Below are 12,187 nucleotides of genomic sequence, written 5' to 3' on the forward strand. Positions count from 1 at the left end.
CAAGGACACTATAACCAAAAAGAAAGAAAACCTTTGCAGCCTTTACTCTTCTCAACAACCCAAGACTGTAGAAACTGCACATTTAAAAACAGATATGAAATATAGGACACAACTGCATTTGAACTTTTGACTTGCAAACAAACTTGCAAACTGTCTTTTGACAGTTGATAGGAAATGAATTTAAGTTCAAATTAAGTGAGGTCCAGGGTCAAGACTGTGTTGTGACCACAGTTCATTCTCTTTCATTTTCTCCTTGTTAATTAGAGACAATTTCATGAGCTTTAGCTTTACTGCACTTCCAATCTAATTACTGGAAAATGTCTACATTTTAGGAAAGAAAATTGAAAATGAACGATGGAAAAAACTAACCTTCTCATTGCTGCCTTGTATTCAGATTAATGGTTATTTCCCAAATTAATCTAAATCATTCATCCAGTGTAATTTGGATGGCAGCAGGAAGGATGACTTTTTGCGTACCTAATTTTTTTCTTAACAGTTGTGGTAAGCTAATACATGGAGAAAAATAAATTAAGTCATATTTTTAAGACACAGACACAAGACGGGCATATACCATAAGCAATGCCATTCCAACACTTGCAGAAGACAAAAAAAATCTCACAAGGTAATTTTAAACAAAAATTACCAAATTCTCTAAAACCATGTCTCTAGCAGCCTCTCACAAGCACTTTGATCATACTGATGAGGACTCCTTGGGGAATTTCCAGCACCCACCTCTTTATTTTCTCAGGCAGGCACAAGAAAAGAGGTCTTGTTGAAGATGCCAGCATGTACTAAGCTTGTCAGGATGTTTCAGGCTTAACCCTTTGAAGACTCTGATTGCCCTGAAGATAAAATATTCACATAGTGGTTTACAGCAATAAATTAGGACACAAGCAAAGTTCTGAACCTCCTAAGCTAAAAGAATGAAAAATGTGTATGATCTGTTGCCACAGAAATATTAATTAAGCATCTCAGAGTCCTGTAACAGTTAGCTTGGATGCTCTCCTCTTCCCAGTGCCTTTTAACTCCAATGGATTTAGCTGTGAACTCCAACTCTCTCATACATACTGCACAACATACTGTGAAGAGTTCAACAGGACACCCGCGTATTGCCATTTCTCTTGACATAATTTCTCTGCTTTTACAACTTAGTTTCCACTGAGCCATTTTATAATTTCCCACAGAAACATCATGCATCTCCTCTGAACTACAACTTCCAGCAGAAGCAGATGGTTCTTTGTTATATTTCTGTCCATATTGATAGCATTTTCACAGCATCGTGTCTGATTTTGTGTGCTTATCAATCCAGTTGCAGCATCTGTTCACAGCACAATACTATGGGGCAATAATCTGAAAATACGACCTTCTAAGGTCTTGACTACTTGCTATTAAAGGTTACTGTTTATCCAAATTGAGACCTGATGCAGCTGGGTGAGACAACTGGGATTTTGCCAGCTTTCCAAAGGACTGAGTTCTGCCCTGTGTCTGGAAGCCAACCAGCAGCACACTGCACAGACAGCAGCACGAATTATGGAGTATGTTTGAGTTACATTATACTTCAGTATCAACTTAAAAGTTGCTTTTAGATCAGCATAAAATCCAAGGGTTTTGCAAGCAGTAAATTGGGTTCCAAACCAAAGCAACCACAGATTACTTTCCTACAGGAGTTAAAAACTCAGCCAAAAGCAAGTTTAGCTCTTCTTCACTGCTTGATGATTTCTGGTAGGCAAGCCTTGTTCCATAGCCTCACAGCTAAGACTCCCCTTGCTGGTTTTTAACCACTTCCACCAGACAAGAATAAGAAGGCCAGAAGTCACATCAGGACAACAGAGAAGGGTCAAAAGAGAAGCTGAAGATGACAGCTGCACTACAAGACTTGACAAGGGACAGAAAAAAGGTAGAAACCAGCAATAGCCACAAGGAAAGTGTAGGAAGAGTCTCTGATTTAACTTAGAAGTTAAATGAGGTGGAGGCTGTACAAAATAAGAGATTGGAATTGAGTGGGCTACAGGAGCAAATAGCAGAAAGAAGTACCACATTATCACACACTTTCTTTTCTCAATATTCATCTGATTTCTGGTTGAAGCACCGGAATTCCAAAAACCTAAGTCAAATGAGTTGCACAAGTGTTCTCTTTTGCCCTTTCTTAATTCAAAACAAACAAACCAACCCAAGTAAATGCACACAAAGCTCCCTCACAGTCCTAGAAGCAGCAGCAATTTTCAGAGGGACAAAGACAATGCAGACTATATGTTCTGACTACATAAAGGTCCTAATTTCAGTTTTTGCCATTTCTTTGGAAAGGTGCTGTGTGGTCACGGACTAGATAGCCAGTACCCTGACCACAGACACAGCCTCATGCTTGTCACTGTTGGTTCCCTTGCCCTAGCAGTCACACGTTTCTTCATGGTTTGCCTCAACAGCAGGGGAAAGAGACAGGGTTTGATTAATATGGTGCTCAATAACCAGTAAGGTCAGTGATCTGGGTACATTTCTGCAGCCTTGGCATGACTCACTTTCCGTAGCCACCTTCCAGTCGGAGGCTCAGAGCAATCGCCAGCATGGAATTCAGTGACACCAGAAGCTCAGGGTAGGGACTGAGAGGAAGGTCTGACCAACAGCAGCAAGAGATGGAGTAGCACACATGTTGGGCGAAGACTATGGACTAGCTGGAGACTTAACTCTCAATTTCATACACCAAGGTTAAACAAAGTGCATGGATACTGTTCTGTGGTTGAACGAAGCCAGCCAGAACCAGACTGCTGAATGAAAGAAAAATAAAGTCCAGGGCAGGAAGAAAAAAGCTTAGATTTATCTTCCACATGAATATCTTCTTTCCCTTTATGAAAATCTTTTCCTCGTTTCCAACTCACTACTTGCCTTTTTTTGAACATACAGTATTTGAAGAGTAAGTTATTTATTCGCTTTAGTTAACATTTATTTTCCATGTGATTGACCATGAGGCATTACCCAAACAAAAAATCTTTGAAACAGATATGGTAATGAAACACAAGAATGCTCCTTTTGGAAGCAATCTCAAAATACTAAAGAAACCTCCTTTAAACCATTGCAAAAATAATCAAGGAGAGTTACTCACACTTACTGGTTTTAATGTAACTTCAGCAAAAAATTCCTAATTCTTGAAATGAAACCCAGCTGAGAATAGCAGACTCACAACTTATACATCAAAAGACAGCTACCTGCAACAGCAGTACTTCCAAATCTTAGAAATGGTCCTGTGCACATCACCTCTGCTCAGCATTACTATTTTAGGGTACTTGTCAATATGCTGTTTGGGGGATTTCACAAGATTCCAAAACACTTCAGGAGAGTGAAGAAACCTGCAAAATGTCCTGCTTCATACATTTTCACTAGCAGAGTATTCTTGGATTTGTCCAGAAGACTAAAGCTGAGTTCTAAGCTAGTTTCCCAAATACTGGACAAAGCAACTTCAGTCCACACAGAAATACCAAGGCAACCTTACTAACCCAGCTTCCAGGCAAGATGGAGCTGACTGGTTCTTACATGCCCCTTGTGCTGTGAGTAGAGTCCATGTGACACTTTACTGCATGTCAGTGGAACTGTGGGCTCACCTTTCAACCCAAAGACAGTAAAGCAGGGTCCTCACCCCTTGCAGGACTCCAATTTAACTCTGTAAGAAGTATGCCATCTACTGATGCACTGCTTACTACACCCTTCCTCACACAGCCACCGGCCAAGACCACTCTTAGCTGTGTTTGCTGAAAAGAAAAATAATATTCCATGAATTTACAAGAAATGACAGCACTCTCAAAGCCAGTGAAATGTGTTTTATTTTAAGCCACTGCTAAAACAAGGACAAATTTAGTGCAACCTGGAGTTCATAATCTGAAAACTGAATATAGTTAAGTTACTAAAATGGTAAAACTTGTCACCATTATACAGTACAAGACCTTCATATTCATTGAGTACAGTTACATAAACATTTAGTTATTCAAACTGCTTTTGGTATACAATTGCATCACTAACTGGGCTGTGAATTACTGTAACACTGCACAAATAAGCAGCAGTTCCAGCAAATTATAATAAATTTTATTATTAAATACTGTTCAGACATTAGAACAAAGGCCCTCTAAAACTACAACACCAGCTATACAACAGGAATGTACAAAGATGATACAAAATAAAGTGACAACAGTGGCTGGGCTCTGTACCTGCCTCTTCAGACTCAAGTACAGTAAATGCTTGACAGCAGTGGCTCTTGCTGAAAAGCCAAATTTCTTACAATAAAAATCATTCCTGAATCTTGTATTTTTTTTTTGCAAATTGACTGTCTAGAACTACAGGGGTTTGCGCTGGTGTTTACTACTCACTGTGTTCCCATCTCCAACAATTTGTCTCTCTTCATAGAAAAGGTCCCAGCCAAAGTTACATTAGAAAATGTAACACTTAAAATCTGATACCATTTTTGAGAGACCTAATTAGTCTCGGAATGTGGGTTTCTGGGTTTTGGTTGGCTTTTTTCTAAAAAGCTTACACAATCTTCTAAAACTCAAGAACAAAGATACTACAGAAATTGCATTCACATACATTATCTGGGCTGCCTTTTTACATCCTTGTTTTGAGACAGCAAATCCTCTTTAATTTTCAAATATGGGTTTGAGTTTTGTTCAGTTTTTATTTTAAGGCTTTATGCATTCTTTGTATTGTTTATGCACCCTGTTCTGAATGCTTAAACTAGTTTTAAATATGGCCACTGCTAACTTGCTTTACAGAGGGACTGTTTCTCAAAGTGCTTTTTCTACAGAATCTTACAAAACATCAAAACACTTCCATTTTTTAGAATACCAAATGTATTTATGAAGTATCTGGGTGGTTTCTGAAACAATAACATCAGAGGATATATTTTCCTCAAAATAAAAATTAAATTACCGGGGTTCCCATACAGAAAAAATGCAAGATGAATCAAACTCTACCTTATTATGTTTGTTTATAAAGCAGCAGTATGTTTTAAAGGGACCAGAATGTGGCCCTTCATGTTTTTAGAGTTTTCACTTACGTTTCTGTATTTGTGGTCAGGAGTTTTAAACAAACTCAGTAAAAGTGTAATTTAAGACTTGCATTAGCAAGGAACAGCTTTCTCACTAATATGGCAGAGAGCACCAGTTAGATACAGTCACAGTATGGTTTTCAAGGATTATTAAAATTATTCAATTGTAATAATTTTGCCAGGCTAGAGTAAAGCTTTTTAACTTTATACAGAAGGAGGAAAGTCAAGTCATTCTGAAGAAATTTAGAACAATTTGTGTAGCAAACTGGTTTGGTTTTTTTTGGCTTGTTTTCAGTAAAAATGAAGTATTTTATACCATTTTTCCCATGAAAATTTGGAAACTATGCTACTTTCCTCAGAGGATAATAAAACCATTTCTTCCTTAATGTAACACCAATCAATAGTTACACAACACATTTGATCCAGTCCGAAAACAGGATTCCATTTAAAAAAATATTTTTCAGTGCAACTGTTATCCACTTAACTTTGTGAATAGTTGTAAGCTTTGTGAATGGCATGATCTTCTGCCTTTCTACAAGAAAGTAAATGAAATGAAAAAGCACTTCACTAAGTTTACAAAATCCATCATTTTGAATAAATGAGTTAAAAAAATGGCTGTTCCTGCAGTGTTTTTTGTTGGTTGTGTTTTGTGTTGGTTGTTTTGTGTTGTAGGTTTTTTAAATGTACGGTTTTGTATATTTGGAATACCTTCAATATCTTCCTCACTGTACAGAAACACTTTACTATACTCTACTGTATCCTCATGTCCTGAAATTCCACTTGGTGAGAAAAATTTAGTCATGAGGCACTGCTTTTAACATTTTATTTCCTTGACATTTCAATTTTATAGGTAAATTTGTACCTATAAGTATATTATTGCTGAGTTAAGGGGAAGGTGTTATAGCCAAGGAATTATTTCAAATTTTTGTCTAAAACAATATTGAAAATCAAACTGAAAAAGAAAAAAAAAAACGGGGGAAAAAGGAATACAAGGGGTTTGGGAGAGGAAGAAAAAATCCAGACAACCTTTGTACAATTCTTAAAAAATATTTGCTACTAGAACTATCTTCCAAATATAGGAATTAAATAACTTCCTCTGCCATGCTTTGGGCTCCAGAGAAAAAGAATTCCTGATGTCTGGATTGTATTACCTATAACAATACAAAAGACCTTGAAGTGGCTTTTGGTCTTTTTGCCACATACATTGACTTTCCAATCAGTGAAATGATATATGAAGTGAGGAAATAAACTGAGCATAACAGAATTTGAATTTAGTGGTAGAAGTTTGCACCAGGAGTTCACAGCGGTGACATCTCATACACACACGTATAAACAAACCTGTGTGCATTCACATGAGTGAACACATGTATGTGCACATACAAAAACACGAAAAATCTTTGGCTCTGTGAGAAAGGTGAACTTTGTGAGATCCAAGGCAGAAATCCAGATGACAAAAGAGGACTAAAACCAACCATGCCTCTGCAAAGAGGCCAGTGGAATGCTTTCCTGAAATACAAGGACACTGCAAGAACAGTGCTCTTGAATTTACCAGTGTGACACTTCGTAGCAATTCATGGGGTAGGGGTAATCAGAATTGAACATATGCCACTAAAAATCTGGAATAGATTTGGAGACCATAGCTCTCCTTGTTTGGGATCACAAAACTGTGCACTATAACAACAGTATATTTTTCTGTGAAAAAGCTATTAAGATTTTTTTGTTCATCCAAAATCAGTAATGCTCTCTGATTATTTACCAAGTTTTAGGTGGCAACCTGGTAATCACCAGCACGTGCCTTTTTCTCTCAAAGGATATATAAAAAAACAAATCCCAAAAAACATTTTCAAACCACAGGATAAGTGAAGGTTCAGATTTCCCTTCAGACAGAAAGGCAGATCAGCAGCATTGGTGAGAAACCTGACAAGACTGCTAAAAATATTCAATTAAAAGTGCCTTTAAAAAAATTCAGTGAAGGTAGTTAACAAAAATGAAAAATCAATTTGCAAGAAATTTCCCCTTTACATTTTTATTAGCTTTCTTTGCTAAACACTTCCATGCTCACTGAGTAACAACATTGTCTATATTCATAAAAAGAAAATTCATATGTGGCTCTTGGAAAGGAATTAAAACTATTCGAAAAGATGGCCAAAATCCTCAGAAATTTCCATCTTCTACTTTTAACACATCTGTGTGAGAGACTAATGTACAAAGTCTTTGACACAGAACTAGTGTCACAGAAGTATCTGCATACAAAAAGCCTCAGTAAAAAATTTAGCAATTTAAATCTGACTGGCAAGCTTCAGGAAACCTTGTTAAAGAATTACATACGAAATTATGCTCAACTTCTCACTCTGCCCTTCTACCAGAAGTTACCAGCTCTGCAGGAGTCAACAAATTCATGCATTTGCACCTCTGCAATTTCAGAGCAGACTATCCCATCTTCACATAAATTTAAAACTGAAAAAGGTGGCTATGAAACCAGACTATATTAAGGGGCTGCTTGGGCAGGTCACAATTTTCTTCCTGGCAATGCTCTTGGGCATGTAACACCTGGCCAAAATGAGTATTTCTTCCACTGTCTGCAGCAAAGTATTCCAGAGCAGATTGTTGCTGAAATCAGTGCTCTTAGTTCTGCTGTGAATATAGCACACAAAGGAGTGGGAGAAAGAGCTGTCCTGGCACAAGGGAATCCTGAATATCATGTCTGAGACTGTCTCCTGTGGACTATGATCATAGACAAGGGTTGTTCATAAATATCTCAGTGGTATGAACACAGCAGTAAATACAATTTATGCGTGGGTGGACAACACCGATTATGGACTGAATAAACATACCATGTGCACAGTATCACAAAGCACAGCACAGCTATTTTGACTTTCACCTCAAAGTCTTTTAACGCTGACTATAACTTAAACATTCACTAGCTGAATTTTACTTTACACATCTGTGTTCCTTCTATCTCCTTTCAGAAGAGGAATGAAGTGAAGAGTGTAGCATCTTTGGATTTTTCAGACATTTTCCAGAAGCCAACTGACCAGAGATTTACTCGGAGCTTGCTCTCCATCAGATGCTGTCTCTATCATTTCACAATATTTCAGCACTGCTTGCAAGAGATCTCCAACTTTCCAATATCTTTCTCTCAGTCTTCTAGAAAGCTAAAGGGAAAACAGGGGAACACAAAATATTTTGACTAGGACATCCTGATTAAGTTACAGAAGTTATTCTTGAAACATTAGGTCATAAGACATCAGTTCTAATGAGTTAATCATTATTCCCACATCTAAAAAAACAAAAACTTCCGCAAGAATTGAGCACTTTTTTTAGGGCAGTCTTCACAAAACTTTCTTCTGGAGGGAGCACCATTTTCAAATTATGTGGTGCCACAGGTATGAGTACTGTGGTTCATCAAGACTGCAGAAAACAGGAAATTCTGAACACAAGATTAAGACATTTGCCACCCCTCCCATGCCAATAATGCATGTATAAAAAGACAAAACTCTGTCTTAATAAAAGGATGTGGATTTTCCTTTCACAACATATAGTGTGGTTGGGGTGGCACAGACACTACCCTCAATGAAAACAGTTTCTTCAGTATTGGGAAATTATAACATCTTGGGGAGAAGGAAAAGGTGATGATTAAGTTAAACTACCACTCAGGAGCAGAGATCAGTGTAGTTGAAAACATTTCTTTTCCCCCGGGATCCAAAGGAAAAAATCTTCCATTGCTGATGTGTCAAGCTCAGCTATATGTGTAAGAAAGCCTACCCTAAGGAAAGAATGAATTTGACAGCTTGCCCAGGAGTAAAAACCTAACAATTTTTAGTTTAAATAAATAAACAAATACCCACACAAACAAAGTATTTTCTGTAGCTTTCTGGACACCTGTCAATGCTGAATTTTGTAAACACAGTTTAGACACCCTACTTATTCTTTGGAGCTGTAAATTTTTAACCCCTTTTATAGTCCCTACCAAGACATTCCATATATTAAGTTTAAAAAAAGTAATACACAGTGTTCAGGGAAATATTTTTCACAGCTACAAAATTAAAAATTCATATAGTTTCTACTGGGAACCTGTCAAATTGCAATATAAAGTTCTAAAAAAAATAAAAAGGAAGACAATCTTTCCCCCCTTCTTTACCTAGCCGATGTTCCAACTGCAACAAGGCAGGTGATAGGACTGACAGAAAGAGCGTGGTTATAAAAACATGTATCAAAAAGTTAACTTCTTGAGAAAAACATTAACTTGAACAAGCAAAAAATTCTCTCTAATCCTGAACATAATTTATTCTGAACACTGGCAACTTTTCTCAGTAGAAATTAAGGACATCTTTTCTATGTAAGAAGAGACTGAAATCTGTAGTTATTTCTGTGAATTTTAAAGCAGAGCACAGGAAGTAGGAGTTTTACAGTCTACAACATGCAATTTTGTAAATGATGTTTGTTGGTTTATAAAAGAATGGTCATTTTTCTTTCCTCTGCCAGAGGAAAGTGTGGCTAATGTCCAAATACCTACTTCAGCAAATAAAATATAAAACTTCAGTCCAAATAAGTTTTCCACTACAGTAAAACTACAGAACTGGCACCTAAATTTTAATTTTATGTTTAATCTCACTATTTCTTTAGATGACCAATCTGTTTCTTCCTGCCAGACAAGTGAAATATTAGTGTTTACTCAAAATAAGACTCTTAAACAGGTAGGTAAGGTCTCATTAAAAATGGAATACATATGATTTTTTAATCCAGGCACTTGCATATCCACATTGTCAGGCATCTCACAGAAGTCAAGATCTATTCTAATTTGCTGATTTCTTGTTATCCTCCTAACAAATGTATTTTGTTACATACATAGGTATTTAACGTCTTGTTGCCTTGCTGAGCATAACAAGCACCCTTAAGTAAGAGTTCATACCCAGCTGCTGCAAGTAACAAATACCCTGCCTGATACACGCTAGGAGCCCGTCTGCCTTTTCTGCAGCCGCATCACATCGGCGGCTCATCACCCTGCTGCGATCAGCTATAACGCAAGCCTTTGCTCCCTTCCAGGACTCACCCACTGCTTATAGAGCAAATGGCTGTTTCCGACGAGCTCTAAGGCCCGGCGGGTTGCCCAGGAGCCGGGCTGGGTGACTCCCGAGGGTCCCCGGGAGATGCCGCAGCCCCGCGGCTGCCGCGGGAGCAGCAGCGCGGCCGCGGCGTCCTCTGGGCTGCAGCGCCCTCTGCAGGGCCGCGCTCGGCTCTGCAACAGCCGGGAATGACAGCTTCCAATCTCATTCCGTCTGGAACGGAGAACATTCCCATCGGGAAGTGGGATGGAATAAAAAACAGGTAATCATTCTCTGCCTCCGGGGAGGGAAACAAAATTTCCATTTATTTTAACATAACTGCATCTGAACAACTAAAAAAAATCTATAAAACTAATTGAAACAATTAACTACTGTAGCATTTTCAGGACTGCATGACTACTGCCTGCCAGAAGGTCTTACCTTCAGGTGCCAACTCAGTATCAATTTATAACTGAAGTGTCAAGTAGAAAAATATCATATTTTTTTAAGAGGGCACACATAACAGGCACTGCTATTTTCCAGAGTGCTCTTCTCTTATTAATGTTGTCTTATTAAGGCAGCTGGAGTCGTCATCAGATACACAGCCAGCTAACAGCATCTTTCCTGTGTGTCCTGGAGCATTGGCTCAAATCTCAGCACCACAGCTCTGCAGTCTCTTTACTCAGAGCTGGCTAAAGAACAAGGGACTCATGGAAAAATTTTAAAAAGAAGCGCCTGCCATCTCTTTTGAGTCTTATTGCTAGATACACGTGTCTCGGGTACACAGAAAATAAATTATTATTAACACTTGTGGGTCCTACCACTATTCTACCTGAGTATTTGCAACAAGCTTGAAACAGATGAACAGATCTTCAAGAGAAGGCAGAAGATTTCATGAGGTCAGAATGACTGTTATCCCTAACCCAAACTCATTGAAAAAACCTTCAAAAACCTCCAGAAAATGCTCAGCCAAGCATGTGAGAACAGAAAAAGTGATGTATTTGCTTCTTTGTGTTAAGGCACTTATAAACGGTAACAAAGAAGAAACATATGAATATAAAGACTAAACCAAATAATTTCAAATAGCACAGAAATTGAGAAAAGTATTCTCAAACTGCCTTCCAGTTTACTGAAGCACAAAGTCCACCCTGTCAGAACTAACGTACAGCCAAATATATTCTTGAAATAATTCTAAAGCAAACATACCAAGCTCCAGAAAAGGAACATAGGGCATATATTTCTGTAAGCCAAAACAACATTTCCAAACTTTCTGAGTTATTTAAAATAAGAATGCAAAACTTCCTACTCTCAAAATCCAATATACACGTTCCATACAGTTACATAGGCAGAAAAACACTCCAAAATTATCATTCTCTTTGTGTGTGAGGAAGGCAGGAGCCTCTCTGTTAGGAGAATGCAGACCAGGTACAATCTGGACTGGCCTCTAGGCACCTTTCACAATTCTCCAGTAACTAAGCACCATCAGTGCACACATCCATCCAGCTCTGGGAGTCTGCTTTGTCATACTGACCTTTACCTCCCACTAACTCCACTTTTCTCTTGACATGATGATGTGAGCTTTGGAAAGCCCCAAGCTGAAGAGTCAATATTAAATTTCAGAACTGAGAGCAAGCTTTTTAATATACGGGTAAGTACAGTAAGTCATTTTTGCCAAGATCTTAATTGTTAAAATGCTATTAATGGCATCAGGCTAGCATTTTTTCACATTATCAGGTCACAGAATACAAATATTTTATAATTATTATTCCTGTGAACCTCATCATTAGAGACAATGCCTGTATTTGTATTAAGTTAGCCTTTCCATAACAAGGTAATGTTAAAGTAATTCCTCGGTTGATTAAAAAATATAAGTTTAATGTAAGAAAATCCAGATTAACATGTGTAGTTTGGTGTGCAGCCATGAAAGAATAGGTTTTATGATTTAATGGAATAGTAAGTTTCTCTCATGTGTTTCTGATGGAAATACTCAGGACAGCATGCATACCAAAATACTGAGTCTTTCCAAAGATACACAAATTGCTAATGCCCAGTTCTTTGAAAGTTTGATTAATAAAATGAAAGCAAAGGCACCTAAGAATAAAACAATCTTATT

The 12,187-nt window shown here is 37.8% G+C and overlaps 1 protein-coding gene across 5 annotated transcripts in view; it reads right to left on the reverse strand.

The window, feature by feature from the left end:
- Positions 1–3,794: 3,794 nt before the first annotated feature.
- The window catches only part of AKAP11 (A-kinase anchoring protein 11), a 44,174-nt gene continuing 35,781 nt past the window's right edge, over positions 3,795–12,187 (reverse strand). For all 5 annotated transcript variants that reach the window (XM_071448497.1, XM_071448496.1, XM_071448495.1 and 2 more), the window contains one exon: positions 3,795–8,184. In XM_071448497.1, the coding sequence (XP_071304598.1) occupies positions 8,038–8,184 (147 nt within the window). In that variant the 3' untranslated portion in view covers positions 3,795–8,037. The remainder of the gene's footprint in view (positions 8,185–12,187) is intronic.

Source organism: Agelaius tricolor, unplaced genomic scaffold (genome assembly GCF_023055355.1).
Source record: "Agelaius tricolor isolate 1412-34295 unplaced genomic scaffold, bAgeTri1.0.p SCAF_26, whole genome shotgun sequence".
Taxonomy (NCBI): domain Eukaryota; kingdom Metazoa; phylum Chordata; class Aves; order Passeriformes; family Icteridae; genus Agelaius; species Agelaius tricolor.